Source organism: Urocitellus parryii, chromosome 11 (genome assembly GCF_045843805.1).
Source record: "Urocitellus parryii isolate mUroPar1 chromosome 11, mUroPar1.hap1, whole genome shotgun sequence".
Lineage (NCBI taxonomy): Eukaryota > Metazoa > Chordata > Mammalia > Rodentia > Sciuridae > Urocitellus > Urocitellus parryii.
This window is the reverse complement of record NC_135541.1, coordinates 111,390,505-111,418,170: the sequence shown is the minus strand read 5'-3', so window position 1 is coordinate 111,418,170 and position 27,666 is coordinate 111,390,505. Positions and strand designations below refer to the sequence as shown.

At 42.8% G+C, this 27,666-nt stretch overlaps 1 protein-coding gene across 1 annotated transcript; it reads right to left on the bottom strand.

Moving 5' to 3' along the window:
* Positions 1-3,995: 3,995 nt before the first annotated feature.
* Positions 3,996-24,689, bottom strand: LOC113200308 (3 beta-hydroxysteroid dehydrogenase/Delta 5-->4-isomerase-like). Its single transcript, XM_026413703.2, has 4 exons — positions 24,662-24,689; positions 11,077-11,274; positions 7,868-8,032; positions 3,996-4,807 (listed from the first exon to the last, which is right to left on the bottom strand). The coding sequence occupies exons 2-4, from the start codon at positions 11,219-11,221 to the stop codon at positions 3,996-3,998; spliced, it is 1,122 nt and encodes a 373-aa protein (XP_026269488.2). The 5' UTR covers positions 11,222-11,274; positions 24,662-24,689.
* Between the last annotated feature and the right edge of the window lie 2,977 nt (positions 24,690-27,666).

The following is a 27,666-nucleotide window of genomic DNA, read 5'->3' as shown; positions in this document are numbered from 1 at the left end:
CTATTTCACTATTTGTGTGTCCATCATCTATGTAAACATTGATCCTTTGAGCTCACTTGGGTCAGGGCGGGTAACACACAGATGAAGGAGTGAGTTTGTCTTCAGGACTTGGAGGTGCAGAGGGAGGTGAATGAATGAATATATACATGCATTTTAATTAGGTATGCACAAGAAGGGGGGCATTTAAACGAAAGGTTTTTGATGATGAATAAGAAACTGAGAAGGATGTGTCAGCAAGAGAGCTGGGTACCCTCTAAGCACTAGGAATTCTTCGTACTCAAGTGGGAGTATACAGAAGTACAAAGTAATCAGGAAGGTCCAAATCACGGTAGGTGGTTGGAGCATCAAGTTGGATAATGCAGGGACAGAGCAGGGATTGGCAAGAATTTAGTCTGAGGTGGTACAGGGGTAAGTCTTCAGGCCTTTGGTGTTATCTTCAGGCTGTCAGACCTGTCCTTGTCCTGGGGCTGTACTCAATGGTTTTAAGGGAGAAAGTGATCAAGTTTGATGTGATTTTGGAGAGACATCTCTGGCAACTATGCTCAGAATGGCTTTCATGGGTGACTGCCCAGGTAGGGAGGCCATGTCGGGGGTTAGACACAGAATGACAGGGGTCTGGACCAAGGCTGGGTGACCAGGGAGGAAGATGACATGTTATTTTGGAGGCAGAATGGGGAGAACTGAATGAGAGGAAGGAGGAGGAGTAGGGGATGCCATCAGGTTTATGGTTTGAGAAAGTGTTGCATGGGACTGATGTGACCACCTCAGTCTGTCCACTCTGCCCTGGCTTGCCTCGGCCTGCACCCCACATTATATTTTGTTAATGTGACATACACCAGGCCACCATATCTGGACTTAATTCCATTCCTTTCCTTTCCCTCTCTCCCATTTCTTTTCTTTCTTTCTTTCTTTCCCTTCCTCCCTCCCTTTCTTCTTTCCTGCACTGTGCATTGAAACCCGGGGCACATTACCACTGAGCTGCATTTCCAGCCCATTTTGTTTTTTACATTGAGACATGTTCTCGCTAAGTTTCCCAGACTGGCCTTGACCTTGGGATCCTCTGGCCTCAGCCTCCCTTATCACTGGGATTATAGTCATGTGCCATTGTGCCCGGATTCTTCAAGCATCCTCCTCATCTCTTGCAATCTGTCCCTCAGGAGTGCTGCTGCAGTGATCTTTTCTGGGAAAACAAAGAGAAACCTTCACTGCCTCCCATGGCAAACTGGGTGGTGAGTGCCCAGATCTGTTCTGTGACTCTCATTACTTGTCACTGTTGGAGATGACCTCTTTTACCACAGAGTCGGAATGTGAGAGGGGATGAGGCATAAAAATGGAAAGTAATAGAATGTCCAGTGCTCTCTGGCAGGAGCACAGAAGGTGTACTCTGAGGGGAAGAAAGAAGGAGTGGGTATCTCCTGAGGAGACCAAAGTGTTTCAGGCCTGTGTCCCTCATGCCTGTGCAAGTGTATCTTCCACTCTGGTCTGCACCTGAGCTCTCTGTGTGGCCCAGACATGTCTCCTTGTGCAGGAGCAGGATCTCCTTTCCTGCATGGGCCTTTGCAGATTCCACTGCCCTCACCTTTCTGCCTGTGGAATCCTCCCGCTCTCCACACACAGTCCAAAGGGTTGGGCCTATTGAGCCGCTGCCCAGGAGGGATCCTCTGTGTACTCTGCACAGTTTTCTGAGTGTGCAGCAACCACCCGGTCTCACATTGTATCTCCCAACTAGACCAGAGTGGTTACACGTGGAAGAGTGTAACCCATAACCCTGGCTCAGGCCACATAACATTTTCTCAGTTTGCACATTCTATTCCAATGAGAGTGATTTTATTTTTAACAAATTACGGCCTATTTCAAACATGCAGAAAGCCTAAAAGAAGATAAAATGTACAGTGGGATCTAGAATAGACTGTTACCTTGAGCACCTCATTTTTAAGAAACACAATTTTACGGTTAAACTTGGAATTCCACATACATATTCCTTTCCTGGAACTGGTCTTTAAACTTTTATTTTAATGTTTAGAGTTAATTTGCGATATTTAGAGATCAAAACATTGAGATAAAAATTGGTGCTCTCATTTTGTGAAAGTTCTGGCTCAGGCTATCACCTTCTGGCCACTTCACCTTCTGTTATTCTGGTTCCCAGCATGGACCTCTTTGGCTTTTAATTCTCATCTGCACTCTGAGATTTTAGCCAACACTATATTTTAGCCAACTCAGTTGCTGTCTCCGTGTTCAGTTATTCATACAACATTACCCAGTGGCTGAGTACCTACTGTCCATTCTCTTATTTCCTTGCCAGAGGTTGCAGAGTGCCCATATAGTGAAGGGAAGGGAAGGGCTGGTGCAGGCTGCCACTCTCTGTCCTGTCTCTGCTGCCCCTGTGTGGTGCATTTTATGTGGTGCACACAGGCTGTGTGCAGAAGCTCCCACTGCCTGGCATTCTGTGCCAGTGCATGTGGAGATAGTGGACTTTGTTGTTCAAGGCCTTAGGCTCTTTCAGTCAGGTCCACTGTCCAATCCCTTCATGCTACTTGTCTTCCTTTTGGAGATGAGGCCTCATCCTATCCCTGTGAGACTGCCCTGATAGGTTCAGTGATGGATTTCACTGGGCTGAAAAGGAGAGAGAGGTTCCTTGCCAACTATTCATGGACATCCTATGATGCTCCCTGTGGTGCTGGTTGAGACCTGGGGAAGGTGTGCATACCTCAGCAGAGCTGGGCTGCACTGGCTTTTGTTCTTCAGACATCTGAGCTGCCAGAGGGGAGGCTACATTTTCCACCTTACCTACTACTTGGGGACACTCTATCCCTGTGCTCACTGCTGATTCTCTGTCCCTTAAAGAGTTGCATGTGGCTCCTCAGTGTTTTTTCTCTTTGTTGCTCAGAAGAAAATCTTAAGCTGTACCCTTAGTGATAGCTCAACTCAACAGAATTAGTGATTTGCATATTCCCAGGTATCAAAATGCAAACCTTCAACAGATTGAGTTTAAAGATGTTCATTAGCTTTTAATTGTGGTTTGAGATACAGACAACATCCATCAAACGTTGGATGTTCAATGAACTTACCAAACAAGGTGGCTTTCAAGGGTATGAAGGGGCTAAAGAGAACCAAACCAGACAAAATAGACAAAAGGGTTTTTCAAAGTTATTTTTTTTTTTTTGTAAATGTTAAAGCACAGTGCACATCATTGTCATGCTGGCTCCACCTGGCCTGTTTAAAAACATAGCTATTGATTTTGTGAAGCTTTTTCTTGGGGTGTGGAGATTAGCAGGAGGGACTCCATTGTGTTTTATCTGTGGGCCTGGTGCAGGAATTCTGTTCATGCCCCAAACCTCATACATTATAGTCAATCTCAAGTCCCCTTCAGATCCTATCCCTTCTCTCCCCACCTAGTTCCATCCTCTTGTTTTGACCGAAAGGTGGCCATACATGGACTTGGAAGGGACAGTGGAAAGAATGTCTTCATAGAAACACCCTTCTCCTGGTATGCATTTTAAATCTATTGGTCTTTTCTGCCATGACAGTTTCTGGGTCCTTTATTGTTTGTTGGTTGGTTGGTACCAGTGATTGAACCCAGTTGAGATTAGCCATTAAACCTCAGTCCTTTTTCTAATTTTTAATTTTTTAAATATTTTGAGACAGAGTTTTGTTAAGTTGCTTAGAGCCTCTCGAAGTTGCTGAGGCGGGTTTTGAACTTGCGACTCCTGAGTCGTAGGCATGTGCCCCTACACCCAGCTTGATGTTTTCATGAAGTTTTATGAAGGAATGGGAGATGTCCAAAGAAAAGAAATGCTTTAGCACTGGAGAGGGGGAATAAAACCAAGAGGCTCCGGGTGGCTCAAGGAAACCTCTAAGTTGTGTCACTCCCCTTGTACCCATTGTGTCAAAGAACCTGGGATGGTTCATTGGTCACTTTCTAGAGGGAGCCAGGTAGAGGAGCTTGACCTATAGCTCCTGACAAAACCCAGGCCCCCTTCCCTACCATCTGCCTATCAGGGAGTCTTTTCCTTCAGTGCTCCCTTGTGTTTTTCCACCAGGGAGCCAATCCACTCCACAGTTTTCTCTTTGGCTTCTTCCCAGGTGTTTAAGGGCTTATAACCCAGATCTCGCTGAGCTTTCTTGTAGGAGAAGGTAAACACACTATTTGATGTTGTCAGTAAATAGCGGCTCAAGGGAGGTTGATATTTGTAAACAGGACTCAGAAGGAAGCTCACTGTCTCCAACAGGAAGGCAAGCCAGTACCTCAGAGAGAGAGGAAGTCTCAGCCTGGAGTCAGGGCGGAGGCCCCATTCTTTGGACAAGTTGTAATGGAAATCATCATAGCTTTGGTGGGGTGTGTCATCTGTGATGTAGTAGAACTGTCCTTGGATGCTCATGGCCTTCTTGGGGTCCCTCAGAGCCCTGCAGGCCAGAATGTGTGCCCAGGCCGCGTTGCCCACATAGACGGGGTTAGCTACAGAGAACTTTCCTATATTTTCCAGGACTCCATTGTTCCCGAGGGCCCTATTCACAAATCCAGAAAGAAAAGGGCTTCCTTCCCCATAGATGTATGGGGGCCTTAAGGAACAAGTCCACAAGGTGCCCCCATTTTTCAGAGTGCTCCCATTAGCTGCCAGCACAGCCTTCTCAGCCAGCTTCTTGCTGTAAGGGTATGAAGCCGTCCATGTCGTTTCATGATGGTCTTCCTCGTGGCCATTCTGGACGATCTCCTTGTAGGAGTTGGGTCCAGCTACCGCTATTGAGCTGGTGTAGATGAAGAATGGCACATTAGCTTGGATGCAGGCGTCCAACAGGAGCTGGGTACCTGTCCATGGGGAGCAAGTTGTCAGTGTCAGGAAATAACCTAAGAGTGCACCATGGCCACAGAGTCTCCCATATTTCCATCTATTATCCCAACAGAGGGGTTTACTCCTGATCCAAGTACATTATTCCTTGTCATTGATTTACATCTGCCATGGTAAAGTCCCAGGAAAATGAAGAAAAGAGATTGACATTTGTATTCTATAAGGAAGAATTTCTTGCCTGTGGGCCCATAGACCTGTCTGTACTTTGTAATATGTGTGTATTTGTGATGGTGTGTGTATAGTTTGATTTTAGAACTGTACATAGAAGTCAGGTGTGGTGGTATATACCTGTAATCCCAGTGGCTCAAGAGGCTAGGTAGGAGGATCACAAGTTCAAAGCCATCCTCAGCAAGTTAGTGAGTCCTTAAGCAACTTAACAAGACCCTATTTCAAAATAAAAATATAAAAAGGGGATGTAGCTCAGTGTTATAGTGCCCTTGGGTTCAATCTCTAGTGCAAAAAAAAAAATGTACATAGTGTTTCCAGTTTATATTTTGTCGAACTGAATATTAACAAAATCCCATTAGTACTGGGAATATAACTCAGTTGTAGAGTACTTCTTTAGCCTGTATTGGGTCACAGGTTTGGTCCTATCACCATCAAGAAAATAGTAAAGAAATAAATAAAAACATTTGTCATGCATCTCACTTCATTAAAAATAGGTCCTTTTTAATTCTAGAAATTCAGAAGACCATACTTTCAAGGACAGTTGGAATTTCACATTACATAAGCTCATGCACAGTGGTTTGTGGGCAAAATGCACAGCTCAATAGACATTACAGTGTTGCCATGCTTTACATTTGTTGAAGACCAATAAAAACTTTGTCACAAGGATATTGTTTAAGTCACTGAGTAAATGGTTATTGAAATTTGGGGAGGTGCTGGAGACCCAGCCTCTGTTACTAAATGTGTGTTCCCTCAAAGGTCCCTCCAACCCTATGACTCTGTTTACTTAGTTGTGAACAGAAGAGGTGATCATCATTCCCTTTACTTAGCATTCTGGAGACCTGCAGTGAACTTTTCTGATGAGCCTGGTTGAAATTGAAATGAAAGGTGAGCCTTCTATTGAAGCACCTCTAATATTAGAACTCTGTGGAACTCATGGAATAGTGAAGACCTTCAGGTCCTGGAGGTAGTGCAGAACTACCTTGCCTTAAAGAAGGAAGGAATGTCCCGGACAGAGGATTATTTATATAAGAATTCATTTATTTATCATTTAGAATATTTTTGCAATCTGATTTTCTCAAGAGAGAGCCTTGGTTTTCTAAAAAATATAAAATGTTCTCTAGAAGAACATTTAGTTTGCTAACAGGGAAAAAATGAGCACAACTGTGTAGTATTTTCTAAGCCTTGACAACATATTTGTAATTTGTACCTCCTACAATGCCTCTTTCATTTCAAATCATGTTTGTTGGATGAAGCAGAGGGTAGGCTTCATGAGGCAGGAAGTAGTAATGAAATTCTGGTTAGTCCTAGCTCATCCTGCAGAGTGTGTGTGTGTGTGTGTGTGTGTGTGTGTGTGTGGTTGTGTTAAGGACACGGCAATATGGGAACCAGGAAGGGTTTTTTGTTTGTTTGTTTGTTTGTTTTAGGTAATGATGTGAAAGAGCAACAGGCTCCTCTTGGTGGATTTGGAAAAGGAGTCTCTGAGTAATTAAATGTGGAGATCAAGGCATTGAGGACAGAAGGGCCAGGGCTTGGGTTGCACTGGTGTGGGAGTGACTGGCCTCTGGGGCTCAGCCTAACAAGCTTCCTTAGGCAAATGCATCTAATTTGAAGTAAAAGAAGTCAGCAAATTATAAAGAGGCGCCTAGCGTTTAGTAATGAGAGTCTAAGGAGGGGTTACTTTGGTCACCCCTGTAGGGCCTGCTCCACAAGAGTAGACTCAGAGGGAGATGAAGAGATAGTATTGTGGACAATGGATAATGATGATTGCCGGAAAAAAAGCATCGTGGGTTGGCGAGTGCTGGACCATTGTGTCTCAGCAAACCTCTGCGGGCCTGCTTTGCTAGTGTTCTGGAGAAGAATACTTCTCTGAGGTGAGCATCAGGGCTCTGGATGTTCTCATTAGCCCTGATACAAGAGCTAGAAGCATTAAGGAGGAGGCACCTGCAAAGTCTTTTCTGCCCAGGCAGACAATGGGTGGATGGATCTCAAGAATTTGGAGACTCAAGGTGAGTTTGGAATAAAGGAGCAGCAGAAAGAGATTCATGGCAGACGAACTCACACAGGTGTGAGTTAAATTCCCATTTTCCTATTGGGCCTTGGCCAGGTTCCTTGCCCTGTCTCAGCTATGTATTCTTCAAACAAAACCCTGAGAATACAGCTCTTGGCTCTTTCATCTGGGATAGGTGAGCAAAGACACCTGAGTCAGAGCACAGGAGGTATTTCATGGAGCGGGCCGGGGGCAGGAGCTTGTCTACCCTTTTCATCCTGCTTTGCCACTCTCAGCTCTATCTGCTCCGTCTCGTTCCCAGGCCACTCTACCTTTCCCATTGAGATCCATGATGGTGTGTCTGGCATCAAAGATATCAATAATAGAGGCTATGTGAAAGACAGCCGAGATGATATAACTTTCCTAGCTTCATCTATAAATATAAGACCAGTAAATCTCCACATCATGTATGACCACAAGAATGGGAAATTTTATTCCATGTATGTGTAATATGTCAAAATACACTCTACTGTCATGCATATCTCAAAAGAGCAAATTTTAAAATAAAAGAATTTGGAGTGAGAATCAGGTAAGTTTGGAATCAAGGAACAGTAGAAAGAGGTTCATGGCAGATGGACCACAAAGTTGTGAGATTATCTGTGGGGCCTTGCCCTATCTCAGCCCTGGATTCCTCATGTAAAACCCTCAGAATAACATCCCTGAGCTTTTGTCAGCTGGGATGGGTGAGCAAAGACAGCTGGCCCAGAGAACCACAGGTTTCCATGACGGGGGCTTCTCTACCCCTCCTGATCCTGCTTTGCTACCCTCAGCTTCAGCTGTCCCATGTCATCCCAGGCCACTCTACCTTTCAGATTGACATTTATGACGGTCTGTCTCTGAATGAAACTCTCGGTACCAATAATGGCGGCTGTATGAATGACGGCTGAGATGCCCTGGCAGGCTGTCCTCAGGCACTCGGCATCCAGAATATCTCCTTCGAGCCATGTCACCTTGGTCTTTGTCTGCAACTCTGTGGGGACAAAGGCAGATCATTGAAAGCTTTCTGAATGATCCTGGATGTTTCCTCAGAGATGTGACAATCAGCTAGGTTTTCAAGGACAGTCATAGTGAGAAGATATTAGTTAGGGGCACCTTTCCTAGAAAGGACTAGTAACAAAAAGCTCACAAATCAGAATGTGTCGAACTTACTTGGAAAGAACAGACAACTCTTTTTAATCCTTTTTCAATATGAATATGAATCTGAGCAGTGAACTTATAAGTGTGTCTAGGTCATTCGAATTGTTAGAGTAATGAGACATTCATCAATTTTAATAAGAGAGCTGAGGCTGTGGAGAGTTGGACGTGAGGGAAGGATCAGAATTTAGTTCTGTAGGGAATGAGGAATCCTGTGTGGATTTGGAATTGAAGAAGTAGAGGCAGGGTTGTAGCACAGGAAGCTAACCTTGGCCTCACCATATCAAATGCACAGCTATGGGGTGTGAGAGAGCAGAGTAATCAACAGATTAATGGGAATGTCTCTTATCACATATTATCAAAAGCAGACATTGATCCTGAAAATAAATCAGCTTCCAAAGTACATACACTGCAACAACCTGGCGTTAGGCAGTGGATACAACATCAGTGTCTTCAGGCTCCTCCAATCCTTCAGGAATGACTCTGCCAAGCACATTGTCACCTTAAATTAGCCCATAAAGCCCACTGTGTGCTGTATGCTGTCTGCGTCAATATCCTACTTGTGCTTTATAATTTACACATAAATTCTAGTTTGCTTCCTTCCTTTCCTAGTTATCTCATGGGATGTCCCTGTCTCCTGTGTAGGTGAGGAGAGCAAGGCTTAGAGAAATCAGGGACAGCTCTAAGCACATACTTCTAGTGGAGGATCCACCTTGGCTCAGCCTCCAAGCCTTCCTTACTTTCCTCTGCAGCACTGATTGTTTGAGACCAACTTTTCTGAGGCAGAGTATAAAGAAGCCAATTGGATTAAAATGGGTCATATGGCACTAGAACTGCAAGGGGGACAATCAGAGAGGAAGGGCTGGGCTGGGGAAGGCCCTTTCTGGGGTCCAAGTAGAACTGCTTGTCTCCTTAATCCTCTGCTAAATTTTGTATTCTCCAGCCTCCTTTCCCTTCCATGCAATTCCAGGAAGGCCCTGTAGTGGAGGAGGGCAGGGTAGGGGTATGAGAAGGAGGTGGGGTTGGCCTCAGAGTGGCATTGCTCTGGCTAAGTCTCTTGCACCTGCTCCTTCCTCTGAGTCTCCTTTGCTGCTGCCTTCAGGAACTGGTTCAGAGGAACTGCTTAAACAGGGAGCAAAGCCCAAATCACAGATGGAAGTGAACCCTCACTGTTAGTGCTCAGGTACCCTGAGAGCTAGAAGAGGGCAGTTTGGGGACTTCATGGTAGAGCCATAGGTCCCACCTTGTCCAAGACACTGAGGATTTAGCATCTGTTGTAGCTGGAAGACCCAGTTGCTTTTCTGGTATGATCTGTATTCGAAGGAGAACCAGAGATACACAGCTGGACTAAGTAGACTTGAAGAGATAAGAATGCTGGAACTGGAGCACCTGGTCTCAAACCCCACATGCCTTCTTGCTGTGGGCCCTGGGACAAATTAATTAACCTCTGGGAGTTCATCTTCTCCTATTGCTGTCCTGAGAAGTTAAGGAGTCTACATTGCGAACGTGTTGCACCAAAATATGAGACTGGCAAGGAAAGAACTCAGAATTACTTTCCATTTTTTCCTTTCTGCAGGACTTGAGCTATTGCCAGGATATTCCTGTATGCTGAGTATCACTCTTTCCTGTCATCGGATGTAAAATTGCAAATATTTGTGTGACGTAATCATTACCAAGAGTCTTGGTCTTATGTTAATTTTCTTTAATGTAAAAAAGAGACCCCATTGAAAATGATAGGGGAGGAATGGTACATTGGAAGATGTGAAAAAGGGACCGGAAGAGCTTTGGGATGGGTATGATTGCAGAGTGCTAATCAGGTACCCCTGTATGCAGGGTAATGTGCTCCATGCCACCTGTGTCTCCAGGTGGGGCAGGGTGGCAGAAAATCCATGAGGCAAACAGGGATCAATGAGAGAGTCTGTTAAGAGTCAGTCAAGGGTCAAGTGGTGGGGCTCTATAGGTCAGGCTCTAATCTGTGGTCTTCTCTCCAATAATCAGAAGACTTTGGACAGTTACCTCTCCCAAAAAACTTTAATGTCTTCACTGTCCAGAGGTTTGATCCCCTTTTCAAATTCCCCAAATTATTGTCTTGAGGTTCTGGGGATGAAGCAGGTTGGAAATGCACTATCCATGCAGCTAATGCATTGGCCCTGGGGAAGCAATTTTGAATAATGGGTAGCTACCCCAAATCTGCAGTCACTTTCTTTGTGGGGTGAAGAGAAGAGAGTGGTGGTGAGAGAGATGTAGGAGGAATCCAGGCGAGGCATGTGTGGTGATGCTAGTCCTCAGTCTGTCTTTGTTCTGCCCTATGCCCTGTCATGTGCTAATTCATTCACTCATTCTCTCTCACTCTCTCTTTCCCTCTTTCTCTCTCTCTCTCACACACACACACACATACTTTAAAACAAATTCACCTTTATTTTCAGTTCCTTTAATTTCAATGCCATTGATGAGACTAAATGACCCCACCCTCACAAAGAAACAAAAAAACAAACCAAGAAGCATACCAGAAACAGGACAAGAGAGATAGGGTCCCACTACTAAGGTCTCCTGCTGAATGGTGCTCTGTAAATGTCGCATACCAATTGCCAAGTCACAATCTTTCAGCATATTAAAGCTCTGTAGGCAGAGGAGAGAACCCAAGTGTCCCAGAGGTCCAGTGGCTTTTGATGGTCACCATGTCTAGTTCTGGTTTGTGTCAAATCCAGTCACTGGAGAGCTGTGCTGTGTCATTTCTATAATGCCACCTGATTCCTCTGGATGTGCAGACATAGGAGGAGTCTTAAGACTCCAAATTTCCTTTATTAGTTGGACAAAGAGACCCCCCCACACACCCAGGATTCATAATGGAGCCACACACTCAAGCACCAGCTCACTTACTAGACAATTCCTCCCTGTTCTGTGGTCTGAAGACTCTATACAGGGCCCTGACCTCCTGCAGATCCTTCTCCTGCACCAACATTCGGATTATCCTCTGGCCCAGGAACCCTCCTGCTCCTGTCACCAGGCAGCTCCACCCAGTCATGGTGAATGCAGGACACAGAACACAGCAGGGAGCAGGTACGATGAAAGGTGATGCTAGAGAGGGTAAAAGGAGAAGTCCAGTGAGTACAGGGGTACAAAAGGCCCTGGGATGGTGTAAGGGAAAACCCTAAATTAGTTTAAATTAGTTTCCTACTGTTCTCTCACAACAGAGATCACTTCCATGATCCCACAGCTATATGGGGGATTTCTGTTCACCTGCAAGCGAGGAATCAATTGTCCTCTATTCTGAATCAATTCTGACACTCTTCTTGGAGATAGTGTCAGATCCCAAATGAGCGAGGACTCAGCCCCCATGACTCCCAACCACTGAAGATGGCAGTTACAAACTCCATGTTGTTTCACTTGTGCTGAGCAACTAGCCACAAATTGAAATTCCCATGCTACCCTCATTAAGTTGGATTAGGTTTCTTGAACAGTTTATATAGAACACAGATGAGTGTTTGCTTAGGTGCATGGTGTTATTAAAAGAGATACTTAAAAGCCTACAGATGGAGAGATGCACAGGGTGAGGTGTGGAGGAAGGAGCACTGTCTTACCTGCTCTTCCTGGATAGACCACCATGCAGGTACTTGCATGTCTTCACCTGTCTGGTAGTTCTCTGAACCTTACACTTGAGGTTTTTATGGACACTTTACTAAACAGACATCATGGAAGCATGGAACATCGTTTCAAAATGTGATTGGAGAACAAGAGGGTGACTAGATGCTAACCAAAGGGATGGATAACTGAGTAAGGCAAGTCTGTAAGTCTGTTCGTACTCTTCAGCATTCCTTCCTTGAAGGTATAGGGCGGGATCCCTGAAGAACGAAGGCCTTCTTTGGCATGGCATGCCTTAGGGAGGGATTTCTGTCAGGAACACACACACACACACACACACACACACACACACATTTGTATCATTACTATATACCATTAATATATGTGTGTGTGTGTGAATTAGTATCACATCCTGGTTATGGAACATGGGTTCTTCACATCACACTGATATACATCTCAAAAGAATCTGCCGCATTCTCAGAATTCCACTCAATCTCAATAATTCATCCAGTTGATCATATTATATAGATTGTGTCTCCCAGGGTGAGACCCCTCAGCTTTGCAGACTCCCTGCCCATCTTTTTTCACTTTTCAAGCAGGATTGTTCTTGGCAAACAAAATTTTTCATGATCCTAAAAGGGTGGGAGAAGACTATATCCTGATTGAGCCCATCTCTCTCTTTCTGCAGTACCATATCCACTCATTTTGTGGACCTAAGTGGCCCTATTCATTGGTCTCATGGGGACATGGATTGATAGCTCTAACAACCTTCCCAACCTAGAAGGAGGTTTTTCTGATGGACATCATGTCCAATTTGAATGCACTTCTAAAATGTCTGCAGTGCTGCTCCCTGCATTGCTGTCCTTCTTAATGTACCAGGTTTCCAGTGCTTTCTTCCTGACCATGTGGGCAGGCTTTGGCCACTTACCATGATTCAGAACTCTACACCCACCCACCCACCCACCAAGACAAACACAGGAGCTTTTATTACTATTCAATTTCTCAGCATGCAATTGAATCCATTGAGCTGATTTGTTGTCTTCTTCAGATAGAGCAACTTCCATGGAAATAGGAGTTGTCATTTCAACTTGGAGTTGTCACCCATAAACTACTTCAGTTCTAACAGCTTCTATGGAAATCTGATGTTGTTTCACACTTGGTTTGTGCCAGCCAAAAACCAAGTGGGTCTCTATGGTCAGTTAAGAGATGTTTCTAGGTCTTGGTCCAAGTATTGACAGACCCCAGCAGCTCTTTACACAGTTCCAATCCTAGGGAAATGGGTTGTGTGCTCATGACTACCTCCTTCCTGCCTCCCTCTATAGCATGGTCCTGTGAAAACCATTTCCATTTGATTCAGGTCTCCTTGGGCAGTTTTATGCCTAGTAGAGTGCATCTACCTAGGAAGGCTTCATGGTATTTCAGGTTACAAGGTGATTTAAAAAAAAATATTTTTATTAGTTGTTTGTGGCCCTTTTATTTATTTTTATGTGGTGCTGAGAATCGAATCCAGTGCCTCACACATGCTAGGCAAGCACTCTAGCCACCACCCCAGCCCATACAAGTTGATTTTATGAACTCTATTCTGAAGGTAGCTTGATTAATTCTGAAAGATGAAAAGAAATGTGAAAGTGGTGCAAACCAAAATGGGCTCACTGTGGTCAACTCTCACAAAAAATAAATGTGGTCAAGAGTCATAAGTGGTTTTTATGCACAATTGCCTCATACTATAACAAAAGTCTCTGCCAGAGGCATACCTTACAGGCAGACCATGGCCACTTGAGTCAAAAAATTCTTTGTATGAGATTCAAGATGTCTGATCAGAGGAAGGCTGTGTTTCCATTGTTCTGTGGCTCAGAATTCAAGCAGTGAATGTGCTGCTTTTTTTTCAGAGTGTCTGAAAGAGGGACTTCACTGAAATTCAGTATGAGGCAGTCATAATGTTTTGGACTCACATTTGTGTGCCTTGAGCAAAGGACAAGAAGGAGTTCATTAAAGCCAAGATGATTGTTGTGACAGCAACAGCAGCATCAACTAATTGTAGAGAGTAAGGATAACACACACAGAGAGAAACACAATGGACATATTTGACTTGGAAAAACCCTGTCGAGAAGAAAAGCAGTCTGGACTTAGCTGATCCAGAGACTGCACAGCAAACTGATATTTGAAAAATGCCGTGGACTTCTCAACTGGCACGTGGAGAGTTGAGGCTAGGCACTATCTTAGACTAAACCTGAAAAAGTCATATTTATGGGCAGCGGGGTATAAGAGAACTATGGAGGATTGGCTCCCTTACCTTAGATTTTTTGGGAGACTTCTGAGATCCAGATTCCCAGCAGAGATCAGCATCTCCCAGCCCTAGGAGTGTGTTGATTTAGACTCCACAGAGCAGATAGCACCCAGAAAGTCCAAAGGCCTGTTTAGAGTTAAGCACCATCAACTAGAACTCTCCACCCCCACACTGCAACAGCTCCAATCTGGGAGATTATGGATCTGGCCTGTCCAGACAAAAATCCAATTAGCACTATTTCCCATTCCATCCTACCTTATACTGGTTATGATCTAATTAATCTATTCAAGTAGATTAATACAATGATTAGGTTAAGGCTCTCATAACCCAATCATTCTACTTCTAATCTTTTTTTGCATTGTCTTACACATGAGCTTTTGGGGGACACCTCACATCTAAACCATGATATTACCATTCCTATTTGTGTGGTAATTAGCTCCAGGTCTACAACCAGCATCAATTTTAGGCCACTCCAGCTTGCAACTCAGTGAGCAAAACAAAAAGAGAAAGGTGTTAACAACTCCTAGCCCATGCTCTAAGAGGGGTGCATAACCAAAGAAGAAATGGAAAGGAAGGTGGGCATCAGCAGTGATCATCCATCCTCATCAATAGTTTTGACTACCTCAATGGAGAAAATTCTTTCATTTTTATTAAGAATCTCTTTCTGTTTTCTTTTTTGGTGCTTTTGCTGTGCTAATGGGTTCATTGATACACATTTTTCTTATTTTTTCACAACTTTTGTGATTATTATTTACCTTTATCTCATCTTTTGAGGATTACAATTCTTGTCTATTTTTGTTTTGCTTCTCCTTTCTTTCTTCTCCCTCTAATATCCAAATTCTCTTATTCTCTCGTTCTCTTAGTTTCTTTATTTTTTCTCCTTATTATAGTGATCACTTGCTATATTTCTTATGCTTTCTCTTTATTGATATTTGGAACATTGTAAACTTTCTTTTACCTTGTAATATTTTTTTTGTTCTCTTAATGAACTGTATACTTACTTTCTTTTAGAACCACTTAGTTTACAAAACTGGTGTCCCCAACATTCGTGTTGTTGCAGTTAATAAGACTATGAATGGCAGAGTTGATATCTGCTGTTTAATGCCAGGTCTAGTTTGTGACTATTGTGTTTACTGATAGGAATTTCTGACCCCATCTGTTTCAGCCAACTTTGTTGCTGTTCTGATCAAAACACTCGATAAGAACGATTTTAGAGGAGGAAAAGATTTTTGGGAACTCACAGTTTCAGAGGTCTCAGTCCAAAGATGGCCAACTTCATCACTCTGTGTCTGAGATGAGGAGGAACATCATGGCAGAAAGGTAGAAGGAAGCAGCTCAGGACATGATAATCAGGAGGAGAGAGAGAAAGGGAGAGATTGCTCTCCTTGCTGCAGACAAGATATAAACCCCAAGGGCATGCCCTAAATGACCTATCTCCTCCAGTCACACCCTATCTACATACTATGTCCTACTAATGACCCTAACTGGGTCATTCAAGTGGGTTCAAGTGGGTTTAGATCAATGAAACAAGAATTGGTTCCCTGAAAAGATAAATATGATTGGTAACCAAGTAGAGAGAGAAAACCAAATCAACAAAATTGGATATGAAAAAGGAGCTATCATCGCAGATGCATCTGAAAGCCAGAGGATTTAAAACTGTTTGAAAAGTTAGACTCCTATAAACTGGAAAATCTAGAAGACATCGACAAATTTCTATATGTATCAGATCTGCCTGAATTGAAACAGGAAAATACAGAAAAGAGAAACAGATCTATATCAAGTAATAAAATTGAAATAACAATTTAAAGCCTTCCACCAAAGGAAAACCCAGAGCCAGATGGATCTTCAGCTGAGTTGTACCACATCTTTAAAGATCGACTAACACCAATCTTGCTCAAATCAATAAATGTAATTCAACATCTAAAGAGAATTAAGGATAAAAATCACACAAGCATCTCAATAGATACAGAGACAGTTTTCAATAAAATTCAGCACCAATTATGATAAAAAGACTGGAGAAACTAGGGGAAGAAGGAGCTTACCTCACCATCCTAATGGAAATTTTCAACAAACCCAAAGTCAACATCATAGTGAATGGGGAAAAACTGAAAGCATTTCTTAAAATTTCAGAGCAAGACATGGATGTCCACGTTCACAATTCCTATTCAATGTTGCACTTAAAATCCTAACCAGAGCAATTATGTAAGGGAAGAAAATAAAATAGATAAAAATAGGAAAGAGAGGAGTCAAGCTCACTGTTTTCAGATGATATAATCTTATATTTAAAAGAACCAAAAAGTTCCATCATAAGACTGCTAGAATTAATGAACAAATTTATTGAAGTAACAGGTTACAAAATCAACATACAAAAATTAATAGCTTGTCTATATACAAATAATGTATTTGCTGAGAAAGAAATCAGGAAAACAAGTCCATTTTCAAAAAACAAGCAAACAAACATTAAAAACCTAGGAACATATCTAACCAAAGAGGCAAAAGACATCTACAATAGAAACAATAGAGTACTATAGAGAAAAATTGAAGAAGACCTTAGAATATGGGGGGAAAAAACCCATGTTCATGGATAGGCAAATTAATACTGCTAAAAAGGACATACTACCAAAAGCAATGTGTATATTCATTTCAAACACCATCAAAATATCAATCACATTCTTCATAGAACTAGGAAAAATAGGCCTAAAATTTATTTGGAAGAATAAAGATCTAAAGTAACCCAAGCAACTCAAAAAAGGAAAGAGAAAAAAAAGAAAGAAAGAAAGGCAGGCAGCCCACCCTGAATTCTGGAGGCATTAGAATACCTAACTTTAAATTATACTATAGAGCTATAGTAACAGAAACTCCATGGTACTGGCATAAAAAGAGACACAATAGACCAATGGAACCAATAAAAGATACAGAGACAAACCCCACAGATACACTCAACTGATCCTTGACAAAGGTACAAACAATATACATTGGAGAACAGACAGCCTTTTCAACAAAAGGTGCTGGGAAAACTGGTTATCCATCTGTAGAAGAGTGAAACTTGACCCCAGTCTCTCACCCTGCACATAAATCAACTCAAAATGGAACAAATATCTAGAAATTAGACCAGAGACTGTGCAACCCCTTGAAGAAGATGTAAGGTCAGCATTCCAGTACATAGGCTTAAGCTACAATTCTTTCAATTGATCTCCAAAAGTTCAGGAGTTAAAAATGGGATCAAATGCATCAAATTCTGCAGACCAAGAATGTGAAGAGAGAACCTACAGAATGAGATAAAATATTTGCTATCTGTTCTTCTGACAGAAGATTAATATCCAGAATATATTTTTAAAACCCTAAAAAACCACAACTCAATAAGTGGGCAAATAAACTAAATACACACTTCTAAAAAGAGAAAAATACAAATGGTCAACAATTAGAAAAGGGTCCAACATTTTTAGCAATTAGGGAATTGCAAATCAAGAATATATTGAGATTTCATCTCACTTCAGTTAGAACAGCAGCCATCAAGAATACAAGAGCAATAAATACTGGAGAAGATGTGGAGATAAAGGAAGCCTTTTACATTGTTGGTGGGATTGTAAATTAGTTCAACCACTACGGAAGTCAGTGTGGAGATTCCTCGAAATACCAGGAATGCAACCACCATATGCCCCAGCTAAACCAATCCTCAGTATTTATTCCAAAGAATTAAAGTCAGCAACATATGCTTATCTGTGTTGTATGTTGCAATCTTAACAGCACATGCTAAAAGAGCACCAATAAGATTACCTCAGCCCACAAAATGTAGACTAACCTCTGGTGTGCTGGTAGGGACACAGACCTACATGGGACATTAACTGGGGTTATGCATAGCAATATATGCATACTTATGTTTATAGCAGCACAATTCACAATAGCCAAACTATGGAAGGAGCCTCAGTGTCCATCAATGAATGAATGGGTGAAGAAAATATGTATACACAATGGAGTTTTATTCAGCCAAAAAGAAGAATGAAATGATATCGTTTTCAGGATAATGGAAGGTACTTGAGAACATTGTGCTAAGCCAAATAAGACAAACTCAGAAAATGAAGAGATGTATGATTTCACTCATATGTGGAAACCAGAAAGGAAAAAGAAAAGGAAAGGTGTGTTGGGGTCTCTTGAAGGGAGGGTAGAGGAGAAGGAAAGGGGGAAATGCCAGGGAATGATATTGAATAAATTATATTGTTATATTTTGCAAGTGTACAAATATGTAACAATAACCCCACTGTTATGTAAAAACTATGGGAAAAAGAGTACTTCTGTAAGGACATCTTCCAGCAACTTTATTTCCATTTCCAACTATCCTCACCTCAATTTTACTTATTGTGGCCAGAGATTATTCTTTCAAAATATTTCAGGTAATCTTTTTCAGTTTTGTCTTTAAGAACCTCTTCTTGCCTCAACATCTTTCAATTTTCCCACAGTTTACCATGGCACCTGTATTCCCATCGCACTGCTGTTAGTACAAAAAATAATATTATTATTGGAAGAAAATATTATTATTATTGGAAGAAACTCTGTGATTAATTTTTTGTTTTATTGACAGTAGCAAGAGAGTAAATGCAATTCCAGTGAAAATTGGTCCCAAACCTCAGTAGTTACTGGGATGCACTTTGAGGCCTTAGTCATAAACCCCAATTAATATCCCATGTAGGACTTTGTCCCTACCAGCACACCAGAGATTAGTCTACATTTTTTGGGCTGAGGTAATCTTATTGGTGCTCATTTAGCATGTGCTATTAAGATTGTAGTAAGGGTATGGTTACATGCCTTCTATTTTATAGTATTGGTAAGGAAAACCATTGCCCAATTAGACTGTGTCCATACCCATAATACAGCCAGGTCAGGTAAAAGAGATGCAAGAGATGCAAGGATTCACATGAAGATCAATCAAGGCAGCTCCTGTAGGAGATGTCCTTGATAGAATTTCACTTCTCCTCCCCAACCCAATTGCAAGGATTACATGCCCCCCACCTTTTGCCCAGAATTGTAAATTTTAAGGAGAGCCCCACATAATTCTCTTGCTGTTATGGTTTGAATGGTAGGTTTCTCCCACATAAATCATTAATATTTTAATGGACAGACAGTCTTTCTTTAAACTTATAGAACCAAGAATATCTGGATGCTTTTACTTAGTTTTTAGTCCTGGGTATCACCTAACAAAAAGCCTGAAAGTTGGTGTGAGGTTTAACTTGCTAAGAAGTAATATGTATGTGTTGAGAAAATATAGGCACTGGGCAGGTATGGTGGGGTATGCCTGTAAGCCCAGTGATTCAGGAGGTTGAGGCAGGAATATCAGGAGTTAGAGGCCAGCCTGGGCAACTTAGTGAGACCCTGTCTTGAAACAAAATTAAAAAGGGTGGGTAGGGAGGCTGGGGATATAACTCAGTAGAATGCTCCTTGGTTCAATCACCAGCACCACACAAAATGAAACAAAATAAACAAAACTGTATCCTTGAAATACAGAAATTAGCCACAGAAAGTCAAGGCTGATGGTTAGGTTCCTGTCAGAGGAAAAAATGTAGACTGTGGGGAGCCATTCTCCCACGTGATTGGGCACCTCCCTGATTGGGTCTGAGGCGCTCTGGCCAAACTGTGTAGGAACTAATCCCCGCCCTCTCCAGGTGCGAGAGCCTGTCCGTGTGGGGGTGTGACTGACCACTGACCCTGAGGCCAATCACTGACCCTGACCTTGGAATGCTGCCCTCCTCGACCTTCATTGGATGGAATTTTCCCCTGAATTTCTTGTTCCCCAATAAAAGCCCACTCCCTGGCGTGCTCTCTCTCTCTCTCCTGCTAGCCCTGAGTAAGCCTTGCTGCCCTACCGGGTGGTTCGAGGTGAAAGCCAGAGGGGAGAGCCGTCTCGGACCTGGTCATAGAAAAAGGTAATTGAGTCTGTGTGTTTATTTTGATCTCACTAGCTAACTTCTATGCTAAGAACCTCTTTAATGAAACCAACGTGCTGGTCGAGTGGTGGAGTAGACTCATGCTGTGACTAACACTCCTCTAGAAGAAACACGAATTGTCCATTTTTTCATTATATTTCCTTTCCCTCCCTATAAAAGCCCTTTGCTCCCCTGAGCACCCCAAGATAGAATTTTAAGATCTACACCACCCACCTCCAACTTCTGATGACGGTGGATCTTGAATGAGCCTGATTTCTTCCTACCAACTTTCACCTCCTGAATATTGGATTTTGAATGTAGAACAGACTGGATCATTAGTCTCTATCAAATTCTTTTGAAAAATAACAATTCTTCTCTAAAGTTTTATCTTCATTTCACCAACCCTCATTTCCACCTATAACCTCCCTTTGGAGTTCATCAACAGCTGTTCATTCTCTAATGCTTCATAGGGGAGTGTTCCCCCAGTTGACACAGTATCTCTTCCCATCAAATATTTAGGCAAAGGAGACAGAGCTTCTTTATGGAGAAACCTGTTCAAACATGTCAGCTCTTATATGTTTATATTTTATGTTTTAGTCCCAGGAATTTATCTTCTACCCCAGACCATTTTGCTCTTTCTTATTCAAAAGATTTTTGGTACCCAGCAGGTGTTTGGCTATAGAATCCTGGCCATCTGGGCAATCTTTGTGTTAATTTCTCTGAGAAATTCCAGATTAGCTTTCTCATTGGAATATTGGCATTATGATGTTGAAAATTTCTCCCAACTGGGTTACATGCAGCAAACTTGTTAGGAGCCCTTCCTTGTTGAGTTACCAGCAGAGGGACTCAGTCATCCACATTTGAATTGTGATGTATTTGTGGACAGCAGGCTGTGCCCAGCTCTGAGTTACTCCATGATGTATAGAACAGTACCTTTCAAACTGTGCCTAACTGTGTTTTCAGTAAAATGCCAAGGTAAAAAGATACTACAACCTATTTGTACAAACAAAAACCACGATCTGCTTAGCACAAATACAAGGAACACATTGATTAATTATTTAGCAAATTAAATCAGGAACACCTGGACACTTGGGCATATCGAATCATATCAGAAACACCAGACATAGCAAAGAGCCTTGGCAAGGAATATTGTCACAGTGATGAGCTTGCTCATCCTGACCCTTGCTCCTCAGCTCAACTCTGCAGAACTGATTACTTAAAATCTTTATCTGACCATGTACATTGATTCTCTGCATTCACATCTGCTCTCTACCTTCTCTCCTCCTGCCTTAGACTCCAGAGTTCCTGGAATTGTAAACATGCACCACCGTACCCTTCTGACTCTCCATTTATAGTCTCTTGCTGTTATGGTTTGAATGGTGCGTGTCTCCCCAAAAGTTCCTGTTAGTGGGGAATATTCAGAAATAAAATGATTTGTTTATGAGAGCTATAACCTAATCTGTCTATCCTTGTTTGAATGGATGGAATAGGTGCTAACTATAGGCAGTTGGTAGGTGGCTAGAAGAGGTGGGTCACTGGCACATGCACTGGAAGGGCATATCTGTCCTGAGGCTCCTTCTCTCTCTTTTTCTCTGCTTGCTGATACCACCATGACTATGCAGCTTTTCCTCTGCTGGGCCCTTTCCCCATGATGTACTCTTGGGCCCAGAGCAATAGAGTTGACCAACTATGGACTGAGAAGTCTGAAACTGTGTACCCCAAATAGAAGTTTCCTCCTTTAAGATGTTCTTGTCAGGTACATTGTTTTACACTGATGCAAAACCAAATTAAAACAATAGCTTTCACCCCTACCAATGTTTTTCATAAGAGTAAAATATTCTGAAATGTCCTAAATTTAGTAGGAGGACAGAGAATTGAGAAGATGATAAATATTATATAGATAATATTAGGACCAAACAACCTAGAAATTGCTCCATAAACCTAAGCATATGTTGAAGCCTTTAACTCAAAAGGGCAGGAGGATGACTATCAAGGGGTCATTGGGAGCTGCTTTACACCCAGAACACTCGAGAAGCAAGTACTTCTTAAGATTATTCTCCTATTCAAAAAGTTCCCCTCAGCATTTTCCTGCTGATCTATGGCCAGTAGAGGTCACAGCACTTTCCTTCCCCAAAATTCATACAAAGCTCTTAGCTCTGGTGTGGCAGACATTTCCATTCTGTAGTTTTTTGATGTTGGTAGCTGTAGGACCCACCCAGGACCTGGTTCCTTCTTCTCCTGACTAGCATTTGTATCGAATGGCTCTAAAAGCCCTTTTATGCACGCATGCCTGGGCCTCAAGAGTTTTGCTTTAACACTTTCTACATCCATCTTAATTCTCAAAGACCTTTTGAAAAATGTCCACCTTCCCTAGGTTAAATCCTGTAATTCTGCCTTCATTTTCACCACTTTCCTCTTAATTAGCCTATTGTTCATGTTGGCATCTTTAAGAGCGTATAAGGCGAAGCTGAGACACCAGCTTGAAATGTTTTCTCAGAGGTACAGTTGCACAGCGTGCCCAAGAAGAAGGGTCCCCATTAACCAGAGCATCTAACATGACATGGGGGACACGCCTGACGAACAGGTGAATATCCCAGTCATACTGAGTCTAGCTCCACACACGTGTGTAGGAGGCATTAAAGCTGCTTCATGTGGGCTGCTCCAGTCCGCATTTATGGGGATGTGGCAAGTCCTGTTCTCAGCATGAAAGCCATTGTACAGTGACTTTATGTAGTTCCCCTGACCAAATGTTCCCTTGGGATAACCTAGTGTGGGTCTGCATCAGGAAGAGCCATCTGAGATGGTTCCATCTGGAGCTGTGTATCCTGCATCAACCCAAACATGCTGTTCCACTCTGTAGCACTTAAACACACTGCTTCTAAGGATGTTACTCTCACCATCCATTTGATGAAAGTAGATGAAACTATTTCTTCAAACCAAACCTTCTGATTTCCATAGAATGTTACTGTCCTTCCCCATATGGGTGGCCAGCTGGTGCCCAGAGTCCTAGAGGTGCTCTCTGTTATTCCAGCAGCTTTTCCCAGGAGGTCACTCTAGGCTGGTGGTCTGAGTTCAGGCCGACTGAATTCTGAGCTTGTTTTAGCCTCAGTCAGACTCAGGCTCTCTTCCATTTTTTACTTTAGGTATCCTAGCTAACAATGGCCAAGGGACTGGAAATTTTACTGTTTCCTGACTAAATGCAGGACCATGTGCAGCCAAGGGAGAAACTCCCCGGGTGTTATTTCAGTCTCCAAATTCCAGGGTAACTCGAATCCTCAATAAATGTTTGCAAGCACAGCTTCTCCTTCAGACCATGGGTAACCAAGTGGCAACCCAGGGACAAAAGTATCCCCATCCCTCACTGTTTGGTCGTTGGCCTTCCCACATAATAAGTTTTTGTGAGCCAGAGCCATGCTAGCAAATTCTACTTCACTCACCAAAAATGCCCATTCACCCTTTTGGAAGCCAGTTGGAAGTCTCAGGTTGATAGACCTGGGCCTTCTGATCAACTAGCTTAGAAGGGATCCGGTTAATTTGTTTAAGTTAATCAAAAATCCCAGGGAAACATCTGCATTTTCTGGTGGAAGAGGATGGGGAATTTCCTATCTGATTTCTGAAGCTTCCCTGGACTAAAGTAACAAAGATGAATCATAAAGGCATAAAAAATTCATGTATTTTAGAGGAGTGCGATTTCCCACTATTACAATATTATTCAAAAATTGATAAACCCCTTTTTCTCCAAGAGAGGTGCAAAATGGGGAATGCAGACAATTTTGGGGTAGCTAGTTGATAATTTTCAGGGAAATTCTATGTGCTTGGGGCAAAGTGTACTTGGCCCCTAGTATGAACAATGACTTGAAAATCATTCTCTATGGGATTAAATAGAGGACTAGGGTATAAACAAGTCTGGGCAGATGTGTTGACAGACTAGAGTCTTCCTGTGATATGAGTCTAGTTAATTAAATTTCAGTGAAGGAACAAGAGGGAATCTTTTCCTTCCTGGGGTTCCAGACTTGAAGCAGCAAGGAGAAATCAGGGGCAGCGTGTTCTGGCACTTGCTGCTTTTATGTCTCAATTTGTATAGATAGCCAGCATTTTGAGGTGTTTGTTTTTAGGGTGAGAATCCCCCGAATCCTTCACCAGTTTACTCTGTAGGATGTTACAACAATGGTTACAGATGTGGAGACTAATATGGCAAAGCATTTGGGAAGGACACAGCCACCCTCTCAGAACCTCCTGGGTTCATCCATCAGGAAGCTATCTGAACCTTGGCCTTTTGCTGTATTAAGGGGACTTCACTACATAGCTATGATTGGTATTTGGAAAATCATGTGTCCATATGATGAACAGAAAAAGATGGGCTCATGCTGAAAGAATGAGGAAGAAACTCAGCCAGATCTGTCTGTGGAGATTCTCCAGTATTTCTTCCTTGAGGGTATAGGATAGGATCCTGGTAGAAGGAAGAGGAATTTTATGACCCAGTATACTTTGCCTTAGAGTGGGATATGAGTCAAACACTGTGGTCCTCCACCACCATGACAAAACATATCATTATATAATAACACTTTCATTTTCTTCCATCTAATATCACAGTGAAAATCCCACATTCACATCTGCTCTCCACCCACCATTCCTTGCAACATGAAGCGTAGTTGAGAAAAACATGGAAAGTTCTAACCTGTTGTAGTGTAAAGGGCAGCCGAAAGGGCGACTGTGCTGGTCTCCTCATTCTCCAAGGCAGGACTGGGGCCTTATATGCTGTACCTTCTGCCTGAGTCTAACAACCTTGGACTCTTGTGGCTTGCTCATTGCGTGGCTTCTCTTTCACAAATGTGTTAATATTACAACATGGGTGTTTATTTGCCAAAATCTTTGTCTTCATCTCCATTCCTTATCAATGTGTGGGTTTGTGCCGGGGCAGGGGGGGGGAACTTCAGAGATAGGTGACTGTGGATGATGGAACCATCTCAAATCTAATCTATAAAATGAATTTCTGCCAGGCACAGTGGTGCACATCTATAATCCCAGCTCCTCAGGAATACTAGACAGAGGCATGGAGAGTTTGAGGTCAACCTGGACAACATGGTGAGATGCTATCTTAAAGAAGAAAAATATTATGTCTTCCTGAATCACTTGAAAGTATTTCTTTACTTACTCAGCCTCAAAAATGTAAACGAATGATTACCAATTACACTGAAGGGAACTAATCAACTAGATTGGATTTTGTTGAAGTCTCTGTCCACCATTGAAACTTGCATGAACAATTCCTCAGGAAGAAGTGATGAAGACACAGACAAGAGGAAGTAAGAAAAACATTTTAATTTGTTTTAATAATCACTGCCGGGTCCTGCTTTGTGTGTCCACAAGCCCTTTTCTTGTCCAGCAGGGTCATGATATCATGAACCTAAGTGACTGTTGTGCAGTTGTACTGTTCTCTGGAGTAGGGTGCAGGATTTGATTAGAAATATAAGAAAAAAGGGAAATTAAGACAAACAAGCAGAAATAGATGGTGCAGAACTCAATGGGTAAATCAGCCCTGAGAGGGTCTGATCTCTAACAATGAGCATTTATTTTTTAGGTTTTAAACATCAAAGCGATTCACTATGAAAAGTTCTTCTTCGAGGTAAACAGGATGAAGTTTGTGAGCAAAACAGCATGGTTGGGGCTTATGAGTTCTTGCCCATCTCTTCTATATCTGTGCAACTAGGATTCAAATTCAAAGCTTTGAATGAGTAAATCCATGAAGAGCATGAAATTCTCCCTATCAACAGGAGTCAATCTCCAAATGAGCATTTCTCTTGGCACTTTCACACCTAAAGATTCCCTAAAGCGGTGTTTCACTGCCCAGGCTTACAGAGTTCAAAGCAAAGATTTATTCACTGTTCCAACATCATGGGAAGGCTGGGCCATCTCTGGAAGGAGGGAGATCCTGCTCAAGCCTCACTGTTGTGGCTTGATGCATCAACCAGACTAGCTCCTGGTTGCACAGGCAATTCACCAAACACTGGGTTTTTTGAAGAGTTCTCAGAGCTATACTTGAAAAGTTTCCCAGCCTGCATGTGCAGGTGGAGCCTCTAACCCGGAACTGGTGAGAGGAACTGCAGTGTGTTCAATGACAGAATTCTTTGGGAGTATTAGTTGAGGCTAGAGATATTCTCAACTTTAGAGTGTTTTTTGAGCATTTACTTATAAAACCTGAATATTGAGTGCTAGATTGGAGGTCAAGTATCTTTAAATTTTATTCAAGCTATGCCAGCAATTTTAGTGGCAATAATTGTAAAGAAGCCTGTAGTGCTAGTTAGGCATCTCCTTTCTTTCTTTGGGATGATAGGAGGTAGAAGCCATCAGCCTCAAGTCCTCTTCCGTGTCCAGAGGAATAGAGGCAAAGTCATTGTAAGACTCCAGCCTTTGCTGTCAATGGCTCCTAGAGACCATTCCCCAACTGGAAAGACAAAGGCCAGGGTCAGGCCAAGTGCCTTTCTTAACACTTCACCACACAAGACAGGAAGGTGCATCATCAAAGGATGCCAAAGTCCAGTCTCTGCTCTATTGCACACATTTTTGGTAAACTTTAGAAATAGTTCAAATGTTTAAACTCAATATAGTTGATAGAAAAATTGACATTTGACACTTTCCTACCAGGACTTGAGCAGTACATCATCCACTTGGACACTCTACCTGGCACCACTGAGGTCAGCTTTACCTAGTGCTGGGGTCAGTCTGCACCTGTGCTCTCTAAAGAATCCCAGTTAATTCTGCTCAGTTGACATCAAGCTTCTGCACTCCCTTTGTCTCTCCTCAGGTGCCACCTGCACACTCAGTCTCCCCTCTGCACCAGCTCTCAGGCTGTTTCCTCAAGGTGTGCTCCTTGGTCTCTTCCCCAAATCCCATCTGCTCTCTGATGGTTCCCCCAACACTTTAGGCTCAGCTCTTCTCTCATGTTTTCCCCTAGCACTTTAGCCAGTGGCGGAGCATCTGCCCCTGTTTTCCTTATTCCTTCGCCACAGGCTGCAGTCCTCAGGAGCAGGTAGGGGAAGGGAGAGTGCAGGCTGGTGATGCCTGCCATTGCCCTGTTGGCTTTTCCTCCTCTGTGTGGTGCATTTCATGCAGGGCATGCTGGTGTGAGCGCAGGAGCTCTGACTGCCTGTAAGAGGCAGTTCTGTGCCAGTCTGAGGTAGGAATGGAGGACCCTGTTGTCCCAAGCATTTGATGGCCTTATGCTTATTGAGTGGAGGCCACCGTCCAATCCAATATCCACTTCTCTTCCTCTGCTCACCCTTGTATGCCTTTTGGAGACAATGCCTCCATTTGTGACTTTGCCTCAGTGTGTTCGATGACAGAAATCACTGGGCTAGAAGTGAGAGTGAAGGCCTTGTCCAGATGCCACCTCTCTGCTTTGCTTCCTGTGCTACTGACATAAACATGCTGAAGGCCATGCACCCCACAGAGCTGGGCAGTAACTGGCTTTTGGTTTTTTTGCATCTAAGGGTCCTGAGGGCATTCTCCTTACCACTCCCTGAGCTTTCCCCTGCTGGTGACCCTTTACCCTGGTGCCTACTGCTGAACTAAGGGTGTTGTAGGTGGTTCCCGAGGGATTCTTTTCCACTTCTCCTTCAGTCCACAGTTTACAAGTAGAGCTGTAGTGTGAGTGCTACTCCACAGAATTCATGATTTGCATATTCC